The 23602-nt window shown below is 42.5% G+C and overlaps 1 protein-coding gene across 1 annotated transcript in view; it reads left to right on the top strand.

The window, feature by feature from the left end:
- The window catches only part of LOC311134587 (voltage-gated potassium channel KCNC1-like), a gene marked incomplete at both ends in the record, with an annotated part of 40269 nt that extends 17338 nt beyond the window's left edge, over window positions 1-22931 (top strand). Inside the window, 3 exons of the mRNA XM_084168322.1 lie at window positions 7392-8376; window positions 13038-13214; window positions 22765-22931. Coding sequence (XP_084024448.1) covers window positions 7392-8376; window positions 13038-13214; window positions 22765-22931 — 1329 coding nt within the window. The remainder of the gene's footprint in view (window positions 1-7391; window positions 8377-13037; window positions 13215-22764) is intronic.
- Between the last annotated feature and the right edge of the window lie 671 nt (window positions 22932-23602).

Below are 23602 nucleotides of genomic sequence, written 5' to 3'. Positions count from 1 at the left end.
CTTGAGGGCACACACTTTCTAGTAGGTTTAAATTGAAGATATGGCAAATAGGAGTGGCAATATCGTCCGCTATTATCCTCAGTAATCTTCCATCCAAGTTGTCAGACCCCGGTGGCTTTTCATTGTTGATCGACAACAATAATTGTTTCACCTCTTCCACACTCACTTTACGGAATTCAAAATTACAATGCGTGTCTTTCATCATTTGGTCAGATATACTTGGATGTGTAGTGTCAGCAATTGTTGCTGGCATGTCATGCCTAAGTTTGCTAATCTTGCCAATGAAAAAAATCATTAAAGTAGTTGGCAATATCAGTTGGTTTTGTGATGAATGAGCCATCTGATTCAATGAATGATGGAGCTGAGTTTGCCTTTTTCCCTAAATGTCATTTAAGCTGCTCCAAAGCTTTTTACTATCATTCTTTATGTCATTTATCCTTGTTTCATAGTGTAGTTTCTTCTTCTTTTTATTCAGTTTAGTCACATGATTTCTCAATTTGCAGTACGTTTGCCAATCGGTTGTGCAGCCAGACTTATTTGCCATTAATTTTGCCTCATCCCTCTCAACCATGCAATTCTTCAATTCCTCATCAATCCACAGGGATTTAATCATTTTTACAGTCATTTTCTTAATGGGTGCATTCTTATTAGTAACTGGAATTAGCAATTTCATAAATGTGTCAAGTGCAGTGTCTGTTTGCTCCTCATTACACACCACGGACCAACAAATATTCTTTACAACAACAACATAGGAATCACTGCACAACTTATTGTATGACCTCTTATACACAATATTAGGCCCAGCCTTTGGAACTTTGGTTTTCCTAGATATGGCTACTATATTGTGATCACTACATCCAATGGATTTGGATACTGCTTTCAAAAAAATCTCTGCAGCATTAGTAAAGATATTATCAATACATGTTGATGATTTAATTTCTGTATTCTTTGTAACTACCCTGGTAGGTTGACTGATAACCTGAACTAGGTTGCAGGCACTGGTTACAGTTTGAAGCTTTCTCTTGAGTTGGCAGCCTGATGAAAGCTAGTCAATATTTATATCACCCAGAAAGTATACCTCTCTATTGATATCACATACATTATCAAGCATTTCACACATGTTATCCAGATACTGACTGTTAGCACTTGGTGGTCTATAGCAGCTTCCCACCAGAATGGGCTTTAGGTGAGGCAGATGAACCTGTAGCCATATTACTTCAACAGTATTTAACATGAGATCCTCTCTGATCTTCAGAGGAATGTGGTTCTGTATATAAACAGCAACACCTCCACCATTAGCATTTCCATATTTTCTGTAAATGTTATAACCTTGTATTACTACCCCTGTATCATCAAAGGTATTATCTAAGTGAGTTTCAGAGATAGTCCGAATATGAATGTAATCTGTTACTAGCAAATTATTGATTTCATGAACCTTGTTTCTTAAGCTAGATATGTTAACGTGGGCTATTTTGATCACTTTTCTTCTGGGATGCTTACTTGTTTTTATTGCTTTACTGGGAAGCTTAGCAGCAGTAGATGTGCTCATGTTCTTTATGTTAGTGCAGGGTGAGCTGCACACAGTGGACTTCCTCCTCGGGCACACCGGCTCAGCGCTAACAGTATAAATCTGGTTCTTAGGCACATGATTACTGCATACAATAGCTGTAGGATCAGCAGAGGCATTCAGAGCAGTTAAAGGGACATAAATTAGGTTACTTATATTAAAAATAATTATGTGCAAATATTGTACAACCCAGGTGTGCACAGCTCTTAGAGACTTACCCAGGAAAGACTCACAGCTGTAATCGTTGCCAAAGGTGATTCTAACATGTATTGACTCAGGGATGTGAATACTTATGCAAATTAGATATTTCAGTGTTTCATTTTCAATACATTTGCACAAAAAAAAAAAAATGTTTTCACTTTGTCATTATGGGGTATTGTGTGTAGATGGGTGAGAAAAAACTCAATTTATTCCATTTTGAATTGAGGTTGTAACACAACAAAATGTGGAATAAGTCAAGGGGTATGAATACTTTCTGAAGGCATAGAGAGAGTACACAGTAGTCTACACTATTGGTATTTTGCATTATTTTCATTGCCTATTGACATCCATTTTAGGGATATGACTAGACTGCCACCCTATGGACTGTAAAACAACAAAACGTGGGAATAAGTCAAGGGGTATGAATACTTTTCTGTAGTTACTGTTTAGCTGGAATGGATGATTCTTATCCAGTATATATTTGACTGTGATATGTGGTTGTCCCACCTAGCTATCTTAAGATGAATAACTGTATGTCACTCTAGACAAGAGCATCTGTTAAATGACTAAAATGTCAAATGTAAATGTTTTACATACAGATCTCATATTACTGTATTGAATTATTTTAAAAAATGTAATACAAAAATATATTGATGTCACAAATGTCTCATTTGTACAGTGAAGCTGATACTGTATATAACATTTTGCCCCCCAAAAAAACATGATTTTTGTCTCTCTGAAATGAAACCATCAAGTGATAGATTTTAATACACAAATACATGTCTGTCATTGAACAACCCCAATGCCATGATTAGATAGTGAAAAAACACACCAATCTCTTTCATAATTTATTTTAAACAATAAAAGCTAATTTACCAACATTTTTGAAAATGTATATATAGCATTTTTGGAATTATACTTCTTCATGATAAAGGATAATTAATTAATTAATCTTCATTGTGGATGCTACCATGATAACGGATAATCATGAATTAATCGTGAATATTGATGAGTGAGAAAATTACAGAGGCATAAATATCATACCACCCCCAAAATGCTAACCTCCCCTGTTATTGTAACGGTGAAAGGTTAGCATGTCTTGGGGGTATGATATTTGTGCGTCTTGTAACTTTCTCACTCATCATTATTCGCGATTAATTCATGAATATCTGTAATCATGATAGCATCCACATTAATTTAGAAGTATTCAGAAACATATTATATTCTTATTTAGAATAATACATAATTTATCATTCATTTATATTGGGCACAACATAAGCTGAAACTATCAAAGCAAAAAGCAAATACCTCCACCAGTTTGTAGAGTCACCAGCTGGATGAAGTCATGGCTTGCAGTAACATGGGACCAGATACCACAGTTTTCACTACTTTAATAGTGCAGTCGGAAAGTATTCAGACCCCTTGTCTTTTTCCTCATTTTGTTACGTTACTGCCTTATTCTAAAATTGATTAAATTGTTTTTTTTTTCACTCATCAATCTACACACAGTACCCCATAATGACAAAGCAAAAATGGAAATATCACATTTACATAAGTATTCAGACCCTTTGCTCAGTACTTTGTTGAAGCACCTTTGGCAGCGATTACAGCCTCGAGTCTTTCTCCCATTCTTCTCTGCAGATCCTCTCAACCTCTGTCAGGTTGGATGGGGAGCGTCTTTTCAGGTCTCTCCAGAGATGTTAGATTGGGTTCAAGTCCGGGCCACTTAAGGACTTTCAGAGACTTGTCCCGAAGCCACTCCTGCGTTGTCTTGGCTGTGTGCTTAGGATCGTTGTCCTGTTGGAAGGTGAAACTTCGCCCCAGTCTGAGATCCGGAGCGCTCTGGAGCAGGTTTTCATCAAGGATCTCTCTGTTGATGACTTCAGAGGCTTGACATCAGGACAGGACAGGACAGGGGTTGATGTCTTCAGAGGCTTGACTTCAGGACAGGACAGGACAGGGGTTGATGTCTTCAGAGGCTTGACTTCAGGACAGGACAGGGGTTGATGTCTTCAGAGGCTTGACTTCAGGACAGGACAGGACAGGGGTTGATGTCTTCAGAGGCTTGACTTCAGGACAGGACAGGACAGAGGTTGATGTCTTCGGAGGCTTGACTTCAGGACAGGACAGGGGTTGATGTCTTCAAAGGCTTGACTTCAGGACAGGACAGGACAGGGGTTGATGTCTTCAGAGGCTTGACATCAGGACAGGACAGGGGTTGATGTCTTCAAAGGCTTGACTTCAGGACAAGACAGGACAGGGGTTGATGTCTTCAGAGGCTTGACATCAGGACAGGACAGGGGTTGATGTCTTCAGAGGCTTGACTTCAGGACAGGACAGGACAGGACAGGGGTTGATGTCTTCAAAGGCTTGACTTCAGGACAGGACAGGCTCGTGGATGGAGGGTGTTGGAGAAAGGCTCAACTCTTCCACTGAGGGCAGGACAGGATTTGACTGGGAACACAGTAATGAAATAACATTGACTGGGCTACTCACAGTGCTTGGAGAGAAAACATTCAATGCTCCAGTGGATGAGGGCACATGGGACATGGCTTCAGTTCATGTCAGGAGAGAGTTGACAGTGGTAGTGGAGTGGTCATCACCTCTTAATCAGGGAACAGGAGGGGTCTTCGCTGTAAACACAAACAGCAGAGACATGGAGTTACACATTAATCAGAACTGAAAATGTAATCTAGTCTACACACAGTAATGAAGAGGGCTTCAGTTCTTCAGGGGTAGGAGACCAGGGGAAGAGGGCTTCAGTTCTTCAGGGGGTAGGAGACCAGGGGAAGAGGGCTTCAGTTCTTCAGGGGGTAGGAGACCAGGGGAAGAGGGCTTCAGTTCTTCAGGGGGTAGGAGACCAGGGGAAGAGGGCTTCAGTTCTTCAGGGGGCAGGAGACCAGGGGAAGAGGGCTTCAGTTCTTCAGGGGGTAGGAGACCAGGGGAAGAGGGCTTCAGTTCTTCAGGGGGTAGGAGACCAGGGGAAGAGGGTTTCAGTTCTTCAGGGGGTAGGAGACCAGGGGAGGAGGGCTTCAGTTCTTCAGGGGGTAGGAGACCAGGGGAAGAGGGCTTCAGTTCTTCAGGGGGTAGGAGACCAGGGGAAGAGGGCTTCAGTTCTTCAGGGGGTAGGAGACCAGGGGAAGAGGGCTTCAGTTCTTCAGGGGGTAGGAGACCAGGGGAAGAGGGTTTCAGTTCTTCAGGGGGTAGGAGACCAGGGGAAGAGGGCTTCAGTTCTTCAGGGGGTAGGAGACCAGGGGAAGAGGGCTTCAGTTCTTCAGGGGGTAGGAGACCAGGGGAAGAGGGCTTCAGTTCTTCAGGGGGTAGGAGACCAGGGGAAGAGGGCTTCAGTTCTTCAGGGGGTAGGAGACGAGGGGAAGAGGGCTTCAGTTCTTCAGGGGTAGGAGACCAGGGGAAGAGGGCTTCATTTCTTCAGGGGTAGGAGACCAGGGGAAGAGGGCTTCATTTCTTCAGGGGTAGGAGACCAGGGGAAGAGGGCTTCAGTTCTTCAGGGGGTAGGAGACCAGGGGAAGAGGGCTTCAGTTCTTCAGGGGGTAGGAGACGAGGGGAAGAGGGCTTCAGTTCTTCAGGGGGTAGGAGACCAGGGGAAGAGGGCTTCAGTTCTTCAGGGGGTAGGAGACCAGGGGAAGAGGGCTTCAGTTCTTCAGGGGGTAGGAGACCAGGGGAAGAGGGCTTCAGTTCTTCAGGGGGTAGGAGACCAGGGGAAGAGGGTTTCAGTTCTTCAGGGGGTAGGAGACCAGGGGAAGAGGGTTTCAGTTCTTCAGGGGGTAGGAGACCAGGGGAAGAGGGCTTCAGTTCTTCAGGGGGTAGGAGACCAGGGGAAGAGGGCTTCAGTTCTTCAGGGGGCAGGAGACCAGGGGCTTCATTTTAGCTGATGCTGTGTGTGTGTGTTGCATTAACTCACTGGAGTATAAAGAATCCCCTCCACTTCAATCATACCCAGACTTTTCTCACTTAGCAACACACACACACACACACACACACACACACACACACCACACACCACACACCACACACCACACACACACACACACACACACACACTCTCAGCGTACATTTAAGGGCCAGCTGTGTTGTTCTGTTCTGGGCCAATTGTAATTTGTGGCACCTTACCACACGACTGGATAGTAGTCCAGGTGCGACAAAACTAGGGCCTGTAGGACCTGCCTTGTTGATAGTGGTGTTAAGAAAGCAGAGCAGAGATTTATTATGGACAGACCTCTCCCCATCTTAGCTACAGTTGCATCAATATGTTTTGACCATGACAGTTTACAATCCAGGGTTACTCCAAGCAGTTTAGTCTCCTCAACTTGCTCAATTTCCACATGATTCATTACAAGATTTATTTGAAGTTTAGGGTTCAGTGAATGATTTGTCCCAAACACAATGCTTTTAGTTTTAGAAATATTTAGGACTAACATTTCTTGCTACCCACTCTGAAACTGGCTGCCGCTCTTTGTTAAGTGTTGCAGTCATTTCACTTGCTGTGGTAGCTGACATGTATAGTGTTGAGTTGAGTCAGTAGCTCTCTCCTCCCCTCCCCTCTCTCCTTCCCTCTCCCCTCTGTCCTCCTCTCCCCTCTGTCCTACTCTCTCTCCTCTCCTCTCCCCTCTCTCCTCCCTTCCCCTCTCCCCTCTCTCCTCCTCTCTCTCCTCTCTCCTCCCCTCTCTCCTCTCTCCTCCCCTCTCTCCTCTCTCCTCCCCTCTCCCCTCTCTCCTCCCCTCTCCCCTCTCTCCTCCTCTCTCCCCTCTCTCCTCCCCTCTCCCCTCCCCTCCCCTCTCTCCTTTCCTCTCCCCTCTGTCCTCCTCTCCCCTCTCTCCTCCCCTTCCCTCCCCTCTCCCCTCTCTCCTCCTCTCTCTCCTCTCTCCTCCCCTCTCCCCCCTCTCCTCCCCTCTCTCCTCCCCTCCCCTCTCTCCTTTCCTCTCTCCTCCTCTCCCCTCTCTCCTACTCTCTCTACTCTCTCCTCTCCTCTCTCTCCCCCTCTCTCCTCCTCTCTCTACTCTCTCCTCTCCTCTCCCCTCTCTCCTCCCCTTCCCTCCCCTCTCTCCTCCTCTCTCTCCTCTCTCCTCCCCTCTCCCCTCTCTCTCTCCTCTTTCCTCCCCTCTCCCCTCTCTCCTCCCCTCTCTCCTCTCCCCTCCTCTCTCTCCTCTCTCCTCTCCCCTCTCCCCTCTCTCCTCTCCCCTCTCTCCTCTCCCCTCCCCTCTCCTCCCCCTCTCTCTCCTCTCTCCTCCCCTCTCCCCAGCTCCTCTCTCCTCCCCTCTCCCCTCTCTCCTCCCCTCTCTCCTCCCCTCTCTCCTCTCTCCCCTCTCCCCTCTCTCTTCCCCTCCTCTCCCCTCTCTCCTCTCCTCCCCTCTCTCTCCTCCCCTCCCCTCCCCCCCTCTCTCTCCTCCCCTCTCTCCTCCCCTGCCCTCTCTCCTCTCTCCTCCCATCTCTCTCCTCTCCTCTCTCCTCCCCTCTCTCTCCTCCCCTCCCCTTTCCCCTCTCCTCTCCCCCCCTCTCTCCTCTCCTCTCTCCTCCCCTCTCTCTCCTCCCCTCTCTCCTCTCTCCTCCCCTCTCCCCTCCCGAACTCCTTATATCTGTTTTTCTCTGCTCCCCTCCTCCACAGTGGATAGCCCTGGCCTCTCTGTTCTTCATCCTGGTGTCCATCTCCACCTTCTGCCTGGAGACCCACGAGTTCTTCAACCCCATCGTGAACCGCACCGAGCTGGAGCTGGTGGATAATGTGACGGTGGAGCATGTCTACCAGGAGACGGAGACGGTGGTCTACCTCACCTACATCGAGGGCGTCTGCGTGGGCTGGTTTACCTTTGAGTTCATGATGCGAGTCATATTCTGTCCGGACAAGATGGAGTTCATGAAGAAAGCTCTCAACGTTATCGACTTCGTGGCTATCTTACCGTTTTACCTGGAGGTCGGGCTGAGCGGGCTGTCGTCTAAAGCGGCTAAGGATGTTTTGGGTTTTCTCAGAGTGGTGAGGTTTGTCAGGATCCTGCGTATCTTCAAGCTGACCCGTCACTTCGTGGGCCTGAGGGTTCTGGGTCACACGTTACGAGCTAGCACCAATGAGTTCCTCCTCCTCATCATCTTCCTCGCCCTGGGAGTTCTCATCTTCGCCACGATGATCTACTACGCCGAACGGATGGGGGCAGACCCGACCGACCCGCGCGCCAGCGAGCACACGCACTTCAAGAACATCCCCATCGGATTCTGGTGGGCCGTTGTTACCATGACGACCCTTGGCTACGGCGACATGTACCCCCAGACGTGGTCGGGCATGCTTGTCGGCGCACTGTGCGCCCTGTCGGGTGTACTGACCATCGCCATGCCCGTCCCCGTGATCGTCAACAACTTTGGAATGTATTACTCTCTGGCTATGGCGAAGCAGAAGCTACCAAAGAAGAAGAACAAGCATATCCCCCGAGCACCCCAACCAGGATCACCCAACTACTGTAAGTCCAGCATCAACTCTTCTCCAACGCCCCATAAAGCACTGCTCCTTCCTGAAAGCCCGAACTTAGTCCACCCCGTTTTGGCTCTGGCTCAAAACATGTCTCTGACACACGACGACGTCTTCGAAGTAAAGTTTCCAGGTAAGGACTCTCTCCTCTCCTCTCCTCTCCTCTCCTCTCCTCTCCTCTCCTCTCCTCTCCTCTCCTCTCCTCTCCTCTCCTCTCCTCTCCTCTCCTCTCCTCTCCTCTCCTCTCTACTGCTGTCTCCTCTCCACTGCTCTCTCCACTGCTCTCTCCTCTCCACTCCACTCCTCTCCTCTCCTCTCCTCTCCTCTCCTCTCCTCTCCTCTCCTCTCCTCTCCTCTCCTCTCCTCTCCTCTCCTCTCCTCTCCTCTCCTCTCATTTATGTGGTCAACTCTCCTGCAACATCCTGCTGTTCAGCTGTCTCACTGTTTGTCTCTGTTTGTTTCACTGTTTGTCTCACTGCTGTCTCACTGTTTGTCTCGCTGCTGTCTCACTGCTGTCTCACTGTTTGTCTCACTGTTTGTCTCACTGTTTGTCTCACTGCTGTCTCACTGCTGTCTCACTGTTTGTCTCACTGCTGTCTCACTGCTGTCTCACTGCTGTCTCACTACTGTCTCACTGTTTGTCTCACTGCTGTCTCACTGTTTGTCTCACTGCTGTCTCACTGCTGTCTCACTGTTTGTCTCACTGCTGTCTCACTGCTGTCTCACTGTTTGTCTGTAGACGCCCTCCCTCTACTCCCAGTGGCTCAATCAGGTGACTCAGCCACTTTCCGATTAAACAACTGAATCTCTCATTTAAGGATCAATAAGCTGTATGCCTAGCAGCTTGGGATGTAGCCCTCGGGACGTAGCCCATGACTCGCTGCCGCCTTCCTAGCACTCTCACAGCCGGTCTGGCGTCTGCATCCGTGTCACCCACACCTCTATAGTAATAATGATGTAATGAGGATGCATAGGATGTGTAAGGGGGCTTACATTTTTTACATTTACATTTTAGTCATTTAGCAGACGCTCTTATCCAGAGCGACTTACAGGAGCAATTAGGGTTAAGTGCCTTGCTTAAGGGCACATCGACAGATTTTTCACCTAGTCGGCTCGGGGATTAGAACCAGCGACCTTTCGGTTACTGGCACAACGCTCTTACCCACTAAGCTACCTGCCGCCAAAGGTCATGTAAAGATATGCAAGGGGATTCTATAAACCAAGGACAGGTATGAAGTTAAGTGATTGTTGTCGTTGGGAGTAATTTGGCATCAATAACAGAAATGTTGTTACTGTGGTAACTATTACAATTTTACTACAAAAGAGTAAGAGCGACTTAGAGTTCAGTGTTATCGTAGGCATTTAAAGTTATATAGCGTCAAGTTAAGTACTGGACACTTAGCAATCGCATGGCACACATTAACTTGCGCTGATCATTTGAATGCAGGCAACTTAACAGGTGCTTACTGAGGTGCTAAGCTGCTACTCGTCAAGTCGAGTGGGTTTGATGTTTTTAAGGCTAACATACTTTTCTCACGTCGACGTCATCCCACGTACCATACTAAAATGCACCCGCCACCACACCCACCAACCATCCGAGTCCAGACACCATCTCCACCACCACTACTGCACACACTGTAACGTATCCCACTGTAGCATGCTTCAAATCCTACGGTTGACTGTCCAAAGCAGTGCTATTGTAATTGATTTAGACAGTCGGTAATATTTGATTCGAAGCGTGCAAGGATATGTGCAGTACAGAATGTAGCAGAAAGCGTGCAAGGATATGACATAAAGCTTTTGTACACCATCTTCTAAGATTTTCAAAGTGGGATAATGAAAGGAGCTACACCAAGAGTTTTTCCCCCATGTCTAAGCTCCATTCAAAACAAATCCCCCCCTTTTTACTTTCGGTTTTCGTCCAACAGCTTCAAACAGCTGGCAAAACAATATTTTTTGTTATTCAAAAGATATTTCCCAGCGATTTAGATGGTACAATGATTCTACACTATTCAGTTGTTGTTTTCTCACATAAACTTAATTTGAGCTAACATTGTAGAATTTTTTTTAAGCAGGAAATTACGATTTCTACATTGGTCACTTGACCCGATTTCCACTAGATAACACAGCCACAAAGTCAAAACAGCTTTCCCATTTTGACAACAGGTGCCTCTCCGGTGGGAGAAATCAATAGGCGAAAATCACAGCCAATCACAACACTGGCGGGTAAGTAACACTCTGAAACACTATCATTCCACTATTAATGTAGATATATTATGGACATTTTCTGAAATTGCAATAATAAAAAATAAAAATCCTATGTGTAGCACCTTTAAGCTGGTAATGTTGTTGTTTGTTACTAAACCACATATGATTAACTTTAGCCAGACCTCAGCACTGATTAAAGAGAGGTTAGCCTCTGAGGGAATGAATGATGTTGTATTGAATTGAATTGGATGTCCATATATCTAATTGTTGCAGTACTCTGCTCTGGTCTCTCGTTGGGCAATTGGACAAGCAGCATTTCAAATTCTTTATTTGATCAGAGTGTTTGACCCTGTTGTCTGTATCTCCTAGATATATGTTCTAATGCTCTTGTAAGTCTTCTAATTCTATTTCTATGGAATCTCCTGTTCTGATTCTATTTCTATGGAATCTCCTGTTCTAATTATATTTCTATGGAATCTCCTGTTCTAATTCTATTTCTATGGAATCCCCTGTTCTGATTCTATTTCTATGGAATCTCCTGTTCTAATTCTATTTCTATGGAATCTCCTGTTCTAATTCTATTTCTATGGAATCCCCTGTTCTAATTCAATTTCTATGGAATCTCCTGTTCTGATTCTATTTCCATGGAATCTCCTGTTCTGATTCTATTTCTATGGAATCTCCTGTTCTAATTCTACTTCTACGGAATCTCCTGTTCTGATTCTATTTCTATGGAATCTCCTGTTCTAATTCTATTTCTATGGAATCTCCTGTTCTGATTCTATTTCTATGGAATCTCCTGTTCTAATTTTACTTCTACGGAATCTCCTGTTCTAATTCTATTTCTATGGAATCTCCTGTTCTGATTCTTTTTCTATGGAATCTCCTGTTCTAATTCTATTTCTATGGAATCTCCTGTTCTGATTCTTTTTCTATGGAATCTCCTGTTCTGATTCTACTTCTACGGAATCTCCTGTTCTGATTCTACTTCTATGGAATCTCCTGTTCTAATTCTATTTCTATGGAATCTCCTGTTCTGATTCTATTTCTATGGAATCTCCTGTTCTAATTCTATTTCCATGGAATCTCCTGTTCTAATTCTTTTTCTATGGAATCTCCTGTTCTGATTCTATTTCTATGGAATATCCTGTTCTGATTCTACTTCTACGGAATCTCCTGTTCTAATTCTACTTCTACGGAATCTCCTGTTCTGATTCTACTTCTATGGAATCTCCTGTTCTAATTCTATTTCTATGGAATCTCCTGTTCTGATTCTATTTCTATGGAATCTCCTGTTCTAATTCTACTTCTACGGAATCTCCTGTGCTAATTCTACTTCTACGGAATCTCCTGTTCTGATTCTATTTCCATGGAATCTCCTGTTCTAATTATATTGCTAAGGAATCTCCTGTTCTGATTCTATTTATATGGAATCTCCTGTTCTAATTCTATTTCTATGGAATCTCCTGTTCTGATTCTATTTCTATGGAATCTCCTGTTCTAATTATATTTCCATGGAATCTCCTGTTCTGATTCTATTTCTATGGAATCTCCTGTTCTGATTCTATTTCTATGGAATCTCCTGTTCTAATTCTATTTCCATGGAATCTCCTGTTCTAATTCTTTTTCTATGGAATCTCCTGTTCTGATTCTATTTCTATGGAATCTCCTGTTCTAATTCTATTTCTATGGAATCTCCTGTTCTAATTATATTTCTATGGAATCTCCTGTTCTAATTATATTTCCATGGAATCTCCTGTTCTAATTCTTTTTCTATGGAATATCCTGTTCTGATTCTATTTCTATGGAATCTCCTGTTCTGATTCTATTTCTATGGAATCTCCTGTTCTAATTATATTTCCATGGAATCTCCTGTTCTAATTCTTTTTCTATGGAATCTCCTGTTCTGATTCTATTTCTATGGAATCTCCTGTTCTAATTATATTTCCATGGAATCTCCTGTTCTAATTCTTTTTCTATGGAATCTCCTGTTCTGATTCTATTTCTATGGAATCTCCTGTTCTAATTATATTTCTATGGAATCTCCTGTTCTAATTCTATTTCAATGGAATCTCCTGTTCTAATTATATTTCTATGGAATCTCCTGTTCTAATTATATTTCCATGGAATCTCCTGTTCTAATTCTTTTTCTATGGAATCTCCTGTTCTAATTCTTTTTCTATGGAATCTCCTGTTCTGATTCTATTTCTATGGAATATCCTGTTCTAATTCTATTTCTATGGAATCTCCTGTTCTAATTATATTTCTATGGAATCTCCTGTTCTAATTATATTTCCATGGAATCTCCTGTTCTAATTCTTTTTCTATGGAATCTCCTGTTCTGATTCTATTTCTATGGAATCTCCTGTTCTGATTCTATTTCTATGGAATCTCCTGTTCTAATTATATTTCCATGGAATCTCCTGTTCTAATTATTTTTCTATGGAATATCCTGTTCTGATTCTATTTCTATGGAATCTCCTGTTCTAATTATATTTCTATGGAATCTCCTTTTCTAATTCTAATTCTATGGAATCTCCTGTTCTAATTCTAATTCTATGGAATCTCCTGTGTGTCTGTCTGAAGATTCCAAGCTGAATGGGGAGGCGGCCAACGCAGCTCTAGCCAACGAGGACTGTCCTCATATAGACCAGGCCATCTCGCCAGAGGAGATCTTCAGCCCCAGTGAGAGAGAACGGCCTTGTTGTCTCGTCACCACAGCTGCAGAACGGCCCAACCACACAGGGGGTAGAGACAGGAGGGGTACGTACACCTACAGTAACAGCCAAACACAGCCCAACCACACAGGGGGAGGAAGGAGGAGAGTTACGTACTGTAACAGCCAAACACAGGCCGCTGTCAAACGTGTTGCTTTCCCTACGACTTGATTTCTCATAATCATACATACAGTACACAATGTCAACCTGTGGTCCAACACGTGCATGTGCACATGCATTTGACGCACACACACACGCACACACATACACACACACACACGCATACACACACACACACACACACACACACAGCCGCGGGAAGGTGTTTGGGGGTGGGGGTGCTGCACATTTTTTATAAGGGGTGGGCACAGAAATAACTAGTAAAGGCCCAGTGCACTACTTTATAATAAAATATATAATATAATATGCCATTTAGCAGACACTTTTATCCAAAGCGACTTACAGTCATGTGCGCATACATTTTTTCGTATGGGTGGTCCCGGGGATCGAACCCACTACCCTGGCGTTACAAGCGCCGTGCTCTACCAATTGAGCTTTAAAATTGAGCTTTAAATGCATACATTTTTTTCTTAATATTTGGTACAATTCTGATTTATCAGGGTTCACTACAGCACCCTCAGCACCCCTGCTTCTCGCGGCTATGCTGGTGACATCACTCACACACACACACACGCACCAGGAAACCTACACAAGGTTGTTATCCCAGCCTTTGCTCTACCCCCCCCCCCCCCCCCCCCCCCACCCCACCCACCCCCCAACTGTCACATGTTATAGATCTGCATTCTGGTTTGACCTCTCCTCCTAACAATAGACAGCGGTCACTTTACAAAGGTTTTGTCTTTCTTTTGAGCAACAAGGTTTTGAAACGTCTTTGTAGATGATATTTGTAACTACTGTAGCTCTGAACTCCTTAGAACATGATGTGTCATTAAAGACGCCCTCCAGATCCAGCCAGTTCGGAAACTTTTCCCATTGAAAAACAATGTAGTAAATCAAGTAAAAAAATGAAGCATAACATTTTTTGGGAAAATAAATTTTGGAGCTTAACAGTTTTTTTTTTAAAGACTAATCTACGAAAGTCTGAGTTCTAAAAAATACTTCTGCAAAAAAAATGAAGGTCAGGACATTAGTGGCCATTACTGGAGAGCCCATGACATCATCAGATTGAAACGGTGTAAAGGGACAAGTCTTGCATCCCAAATGGTACCCTGTTCCCTTTACAGCGCACTACTGTTGATCAGGGCCCTAAAGTAACGCACTACGTATGGGATAGGGTGCCATTTGGGATGCAGAGAGAAATACTGTAAGAAGTAATCAGACATAATCCAATGATCCTTTCCCTTTTAAAGGTCAACTACCCCTTAGAACCAACTTCTCTGGTTTAAAACGGCCTATGTGGCATCGATATGAGTCAGAAACATTTATTCTAGTGTCAAAATGTACTACAAAGTGTAAATAGGATCATTTTGGTCATAAAGTCAGTCTTGTCTAAAACTACAGTATTGTATATAATCCTATAGTTCACACTGACTGAAACAGTATTGGATATAATCCTAATCTGTTCTGTAAGAACAACCCCATCTATAATATATATATATATATACAGTAACAGTCAGAAATTTGGACACACCTGCTCATTCCAGGGTTTTTCTTAAAAAATAAATAAAAAAATCTACATTGTAGAATAATAGTGAAGACATCAAAACTATGAAATAACACATATGAAATCATGTAGTAACCAAAAAAAGTGTTAAACAGATCAAAATATATTTTATATTTGAGATTCTTCAAAGTAGCCACCCTTTACCTTGATGACAGCTTTGCACACTCTTGGCATTCTCTCAACCAGCTTCATGAGGAAGTCACCTGGAATGCATTTTAATTAACAGGTGTGCCTTGTTAAAAGTTCATTTGTGGAATTTCTTTCCTTCTTAACGAGTTTGAGCCAATCAGTTGTGATGTGACAAGGTAGGGGTTTTATACAGAAGATAGCCCTATTTGGTAAAAGACCAAGTCCATATTATGGCAAGAACAGCTCAAATAAACATAGAGAAACGACAGTCCATCATTACTTTAAGACATGAAGATCAGTCAATCCAGAACATTTCAAGAACTTTGAACGTTTCTTCAAGTGCAGTCGCAAAAACCATCAATCACTATAATGAAACTGGCTCTCATGAGGACCGCCACAGGGAAGGAAGACCCAGAGTTACCTTTGCTGCAGAGGATAAGTTCATTAGAGTTACCAGCCTCAGAAATTGCAGCCCAAATAAATGCTTCACAGAGTTCAAGTAACAGACACATCTCAACATCAACTATTCAGAGGGGACTGCGTGAATCAGGCCTTCATGGTCAAATTACTGCAAAGAAACCACTACTAAAGGACACCAATAATAAGAAGAGACTTGCTTGGGCCAAGAAACACGAGCAATGGACATTAGACCGGTGGAAATCTGTCCTTTGGTCTGATGAGTCCAAATTTGAGATTTTTGTGAGATGCAGAGTAGGTGAACGGATGATTTTCGCATGTATGGTTACCACCGTGAAGCATGGAGGAGGAGGTGTGATGGTGTGGGGGTTCTTTGCTGGTGACACTGTCAGTGATTTATTTATAATTCAAGGCACACTTAACCAGCATCGCTACCACAACATTCTGCAGCGATATGCCATCCCATCTGGTTTGGGCTTAGTGGGATAATCATTTGTTTTTCAACAGGACAATGTCCCAACACACCTCCAGGTTGTGTAAAGGCTATTTTACCAAGAAGGAGAGTGATGGAGTGCTGCATCAGATGACCTGGCTTCCACAATCCCCCGACCTCAACCCAATTGAGATGGTTTGGGATCAGTCGGTCGGCAGAGTGAAGGAAAAGCAGCCAACAAGTGCTCAGCATATGTGGGAACTCCTTCAAGACTGTTGGAAAAGCATTCCAAGTGAAGCTGGTTGAGAGAATGCCAAGAGTGTGCAAAGCTGTCATCAAGGCAAAGGGTGGCAATTTGAATAATCTCAAATATAAAATATATTTTGATTTGTTTAACACTTTTTTGGTTACTACATGATTCCATATGTGTTATTTCATAGTTTTGATGTCTTCACTATTATTCTACAATGTAAAAAAAATTGTAAAAATAAAGAAAAACCCTTGAATGAGTAGGTGTATATACAAATATATATACACACCATACATAATATACCTCCCATATTTTATACAAGGAAGACAACCAATTTGAGATGTTTTTATATGAAATACAATGTGCTTGTGAAAAAAGTGTTGATGTATGTTTTGTTTGTGTTTTACTGGCTGTATCATGTATGTTTGTTCTACTGATGCTAATCATGATGAACCCTGCTGATGATTAGGAATCTGCTGGTCATGAGCATTATGATGCATGCCCGTTCTTGCTGATGGGTGTAATTAGTGTGGTGATGGAGCACAACACTAATAGAGTATAGCTTACAAAGGCTTATGAAGTCCTATGGCTTTTGAAGTCCTATGTCTTATGAAGTCCTATGGCTTATGAAGTCATATGGCTTATGAAGTCCTATGGCTTATATGAAGTCCTATGTCTTATGAAGTCCTATGGCTTATGAAGTCCTATGTCTTATGAAGTCCTATGGCTTATGAAGTCCTATGGCTTATGAAGTCATATGGCTTATGAAGTCCTATGGCTTATATGAAGTACTATGTCTTATGAAGTCCTATGGCTTATGAAGTCCTATGGCTTATGAAGTCATATGGCTTATGAAGTCCTATGGCTTATATGAAGTCCTATGTCTTATGAAGTCCTATGGCTTATGAAGTCCTATGTCTTATGAAGTCCTATGGCTTATGAAGTCCTATGGCTTATGAAGTCCTATGGCTTATGAGGGGCTATGGCTTATGACGGGCTATGTGAAGGTGCCTCATGACAGAGTGAAATGAAAAGCCCAACCCTAAATTTGGAAAACAACAAACACTATAAACAATGATTATACTTCTAAATGTCTGTCTTTTTTTTTTTATCATTCATGACTACACCAACTCTATTCCAGTCTGTATTTTAACTGGTATCTACAAGCACAAAGCCATTGTTCTATTGGCGCTGGATCCAACAGTGACCTAACAAATCAATTGCCATCGATGCCTAATTTATGCAAAACCTCAAGTTGGCATTCAGTTTCTAGAGTTGGGGGATTCAGCCCTTGGCTCTTAGTTAAATGGAACACGGGACATAATCCCAAAGCCTACAGGGAGAATCGTAATAAAGTGTAGCAGACGGCCAACATATTCTCCAATATACTGCAGTTCACTGCCAACATATTCTCCAATATACTGTAGTTCACGGCCAACATATTCTCCAATATACTGTAGTTCACTGCCAACATATTCTCCAATATTCTGTAGTTCACTGCCAACATATTCTCCAATATTCTGTAGTTCACTGCCAACATATTCTCCAATATACTGTAGTTCACTGCCAACATATTCTCCAATATACTGTAGTTCACGGCCAACATATTCTCCAATATACTGTAGTTCACTGCCAACATATTCTCCAATATACTGTAGTTCACTGCCAACATATTCTCCAATATTCTGTAGTTCACTGCCAACATATTCTCCAATATTCTGTAGTTCACTGCCAACATATTCTCCAATATTCTGTAGTTCACTGCCAACATATTCTCCAATATTCTGTAGTTCACTGCCAACATATTCTCCAATATTCTGTAGTTCACTGCCAACATATTCTCCAATATACTGTAGTTCACTGCCAACATATTCTCCAATATACTGTAGTTCACTGCCAACATATTCTCCAATATACTGTAGTTCACTGCCAACATATTCTCCAATATACTGTAGTTCACTGCCAACATATTCTCCAATATACTGTAGTTCACTGCCAACATATTCTCCAATATACTGTAGTTCACTGCCAACATATTCTCCAATATTCTGTCGTTCACTGCCAACATATTCTCCAATATACTGTAGTTCACTGCCAACATATTCTCCAATATACTGTAGTTCACGGCCAACATATTCTCCAATATACTGTAGTTCACTGCCAACATATTCTCCAATATTCTGTAGTTCACTGCCAACATATTCTCCAATATACTGTAGTTCACTGCCAACATATTCTCCAATATTCTGTAGTTCACGGCCAACATATTCTCCAATATTCTGTAGTTCACTGCCAACATATTCTCCAATATACTGTAGTTCACTGCCAACATATTCTCCAATATTTTGTAGTTCACTGCCAACATATTCTCCAATATTCTGTAGTTCACTGCCAACATATTCTCCAATATACTGTAGTTCACTGCCAACATATTCTCCAATATTCTGTAGTTCACGGCCAACATATTCTCCAATATTCTGTAGTTCACGGCCAACATATTCTCCAATATATTGTAGTTCACTGCCAACATATTCTCCAATATACTGTAGTTCACTGCCAACATATTCTCCAATATACTGTAGTTCACTGCCAACATATTCTCCAATATTCTGTAGTTCACGGCCAACATATTCTCCAATATACTGTAGTTCACTGCCAACATATTCTCCAATATACTGTACTTCACTGCCAACATATTCTCCAATATACTGTAGTTCACGGCCAACATATTCTCCAATATACTGTAGTTCACTGCCAACATATTCTCCAATATTCTGTAGTTCACTGCCAACATATTCTCCAATATACTGTAGTTCACTGCCAACATATTCTCCAATATACTGTAGTTCACTGCCAACATATTCTCCAATATTCTGTAGTTCACTGCCAACATATTCTCCAATATACTGTAGTTCACTTCCAACATATTCTCCAATATTCTGTAGTTCACTGCCAACATATTCTCCAATATACTGTAGTTCACTGCCAACATATTCTCCAATATTCTGTAGTTCACGGCCAACATATTCTCCAATATTCTGTAGTTCACTGCCAACATATTCTCCAATATTCTGTAGTTCACTGCCAACATATTCTCCAATATACTGTAGTTCACGGCCAACATATTCTCCAATATACTGTAGTTCACTGCCAACATATTCTCCAATATACTGTAGTTCACTGCCAACATATTCTCCAATATACTGTAGTTCACTGCCAACATATTCTCCAATATACTGTAGTTCACTGCCAAGATATTCTCCAATATACTGTAGTTCACTGCCAACATATTCTCCAATATCCTGTAGTTCACTCCCAAGATATTCTCCAATATTCTGTAGTTCACTGCCAACATATTCTCCAATATACTGTAGTTCACTGCCAACATATTCTCCAATATACTGTAGTTCACTGCCAACATATTCTCCAATATACTGTAGTTCACTGCCAACATATTCTCCAATATACTGTAGTTCACTGCCAACATATTCTCCAATATACTGTAGTTCACTGCCAACATATTCTCCAATATACTGTAGTTCACTGCCAACATATTCTCCAATATTCTGTAGTTCACTGCCAACATATTCTCCAATATACTGTAGTTCACTGCCAACATATTCTCCAATATTCTGTAGTTCACGGCCAACATATTCTCCAATATTCTGTAGTTCACTGCCAACATATTCTCCAATATACTGTAGTTCACTGCCAAAATATTCTCCAATATTCTGTAGTTCACTGCCAACATATTCTCCAATATACTGTAGTTCACTGCCAACATATTCTCCAATATACTGTAGTTCACTGCCAACATATTCTCCAATATACTGTAGTTCACTGCCAACATATTCTCCAATATTCTGTAGTTCACTGCCAACATATTCTCCAATATTCTGTAGTTCACGGCCAACATATTCTCCAATATTCTGTAGTTCACTGCCAACATATTCTCCAATATTCTGTAGTTCACTGCCAACATATTCTCCAATATACTGTAGTTCACGGCCAACATATTCTCCAATATACTGTAGTTCACTGCCAACATATTCTCCAATATACTGTAGTTCACTGCCAACATATTCTCCAATATACTGTAGTTCACTGCCAACATATTCTCCAATATACTGTAGTTCACTGCCAAGATATTCTCCAATATACTGTAGTTCACTGCCAAGATATTCTCCAATATACTGTAGTTCACTGCCAACATATTCTCCAATATACTGTAGTTCACGGCCAACATATTCTCCAATATACTGTAGTTCACTGCCAACATATTCTCCAATATCCTGTAGTTCACTCCCAAGATATTCTCCAATATTCTGTAGTTCACTGCCAACATATTCTCCAATATACTGTAGTTCACTGCCAACATATTCTCCAATATACTGTAGTTCACTGCCAACATATTCTCCAATATACTGTAGTTCACTGCCAACATATTCTCCAATATACTGTAGTTCACTGCCAACATTCTCCAATATACTGTAGTTCACTGCCAACATATTCTCCAATATTCTGTAGTTCACTGCCAACATATTCTCCAATATACTGTAGTTCACTGCCAACATATTCTCCAATATACTGTAGTTCACGGCCAGCATATTCTCCAATATACTGTAGTTCACTGCCAACATATTCTCCAATATACTGTAGTTCACTGCCAACATATTCTCCAATATACTGTAGTTCACTGCCAACATATTCTCCAATATTCTGTAGTTCACGGCCAACATATTCTTCATTATTCTGTAGTTCACTGCCAACATATTCTCCAATATACTGTAGTTCACTGCCAACATATTCTCCAATATTCTGTAGTTCACTGCCAACATATTCTCCAATATTCTGTAGTTCACTGCCAACATATTCTCCAATATACTGTAGTTCACTGCCAACATATTCTCCAATATTCTGTAGTTCACGGCCAACATATTCTCCAATATTCTGTAGTTCACTGCCAACATATTCTCCAATATTCTGTAGTTCACTGCCAACATATTCTCCAATATTCTGTAGTTCACTGCCAACATATTCTCCAATATACTGTAGTTCACGGCCAACATATTCTCCAATATACTGTAGTTCACTGCCAACATATTCTCCAATATACTGTAGTTCACTGCCAACATATTCTCCAATATACTGTAGTTCACTGCCAACATATTCTCCAATATACTGTAGTTCACTCCCAAGATATTCTCCAATATACTGTAGTTCACTGCCAAGATATTCTCCAATATACTGTAGTTCACTGCCAACATATTCTCCAATATACTGTATTTCACGGCCAACATATTCTCCAATATACTGTAGTTCACTGCCAACATATTCTCCAATATACTGTAGTTCACTGCCAACATATTCTCCAATATACTGTAGTTCACTGCCAACATATTCTCCAATATTCTGTAGTTCGCTGCCAACATATTCTCCAATATACTGTAGTTCACTGCCAACATATTCTCCAATATACTGTAGTTCACTGCCAACATATTCTCCAATATACTGTAGTTCACTGCCAACATATTCTCCAATATACTGTAGTTCACTGCCAACATATTCTCCAATATTCTGTAGTTCACGGCCAACATATTCTCCAATATACTGTAGTTCACTGCCAACATATTCTCCAATATACTGTAGTTCACTGCCAACATATTCTCCAATATTCTGTAGTTCACTGCCAACATATTCTCCAATATACTGTAGTTCACTGCCAACATATTCTCCAATATTCTGTAGTTCACGGCCAACATATTCTCCAATATTCTGTAGTTCACTGCCAACATATTCTCCAATATACTGTAGTTCACTGCCAACATATTCTCCAATATTCTGTGGTTCACTGCCAACATATTCTCCAATATTCTGTAGTTCACTGCCAACATATTCTCCAATATACTGTAGTTCACTGCCAACATATTCTCCAATATACTGTAGTTCACTGCCAACATATTCTCCAATATACTGTAGCTACCAACAATGTGTTCCCCACTCAGGTGGCCTAGTTGAATGTCAACATGTCTGCTCCTCTAAACCATTCCAGTACCACCCTGTGCATGCATGCTGTTGAACTAGCTACTGCTACATCTGATGCACTCAATGCATGGAGAATACCAGTGTTGTTAACCTCACTGAAGTCTGTTGACATTTGTGTTTGGAGAAAACAAAAACAAGAAAGCAACAGGCTGTAAGAAATACAACGACATACAGAGACAGACAATGCTGACATGGGTCCATCATCCAGCTGCTGCATGGTATTGTCTTGTTCTGTACTCAAAACACTCTGCAGTGTACTGTACTCAAAACACTCTGCAGTGTACTCAAAACACTCTGCAGTGTACTGTACTCAAAACACTCTGCAGTGTACTCAAAACACTCTGCAGTGTACTGTACTCAAAACACTCTGCAGTGTACTCAAAACACTACAGTGCACTCAACACTCAGCAGTGTACTGTACTCAAACCACTCTGTAGTGTACTCAAAACACTGCAGTGTACTCAACACTCAGCAGTGTACTGTACTCAAAACACTATGCAGTGTGCTTAAAACACATTGCAGTGTACTGTACCCAAAACACACTGCAGTGTACTGTACTCAAAACGCTCTGCAGTGACTGTACTCAAAATGCCATGCGCTGTACTGTACTAAAAACGCTCTCTGTTTTCCAACTGAAGGTTATTACAAGCCTTGGAGCGCCCTAAACAGCATGTCTGGCATGAGCGTGAGCGGCCTGGGCGGCCATGACACCTCTGGAGTGTCGTCCTCCTGCATTTCCGCCCTGCCCTGCAGTCCATCCTGTCTCATCCAGCACTCACACTCCCCCATCCCATCCATTCTCTGAACTCCATTATGGTTCACTAGGAGACTTTGGGCTTGTCCACACTCAACCCCTAGCGCTAGCCCCTACCCACTAGCCACTTGTGGAGATCTGATTGGATAGGATAGGTGTAGGCAATATGGTGACAGCTTCATCTAGCCTATCAGAGGGCAAGGTGGAGTTCTCACCATATGGCTTAAGCCTCTCCAATCCTCTCAGATCTCCACAAGTGGCTAGGGGTTGTTTCTGGACTCATCCTATCACTATGTGACTTACTCTCTCCTCTCCACTGCTCTCTCCTCTCCTCTCCTCTCCTCTCCTCTCCTCTCCTCTCCTCTCCTCTCCTCTCCTCTCCTCTCCTCTCCTCTCCTCTCCTCTCCTCTCCTCTCCTCTCCTCTCCTCTCCTCTCCTCTCCTCTCCTCTCCACTGCTCTCTCCTCCCTCTCCTCTCTACTGCTCTCTCCTCTCCACTGCTCTCCTCTCCCTCTCCTCTCCTCTCCTCTCCTCTCCTCTCCTCTCCTCTCCTCTCCTCTCCTCTCCTCTCCTCTCCTCTCCTCTCCTCTCCTCTCCTCTCCTCTCCTCTCCTCTCCTCTCTCCTCTCCTCTCTCCTCTCCTCTCCTCTCCTCTCCACTGCTCTCTCCTCCTCTCTCCTCTCTACTGCTCTCTCCTCTCCACTGCTCTCTCCTCTCCACTGCT

This window comes from Coregonus lavaretus, assembly GCF_964263955.1.
Source record: "Coregonus lavaretus genome assembly, chromosome: 9".
NCBI classification, from domain to species: Eukaryota; Metazoa; Chordata; class Actinopteri; order Salmoniformes; family Salmonidae; genus Coregonus; species Coregonus lavaretus.
The sequence above is the reverse complement of the archived record's forward strand: the minus strand, read 5'-3'. Positions and strand labels throughout refer to the sequence as shown.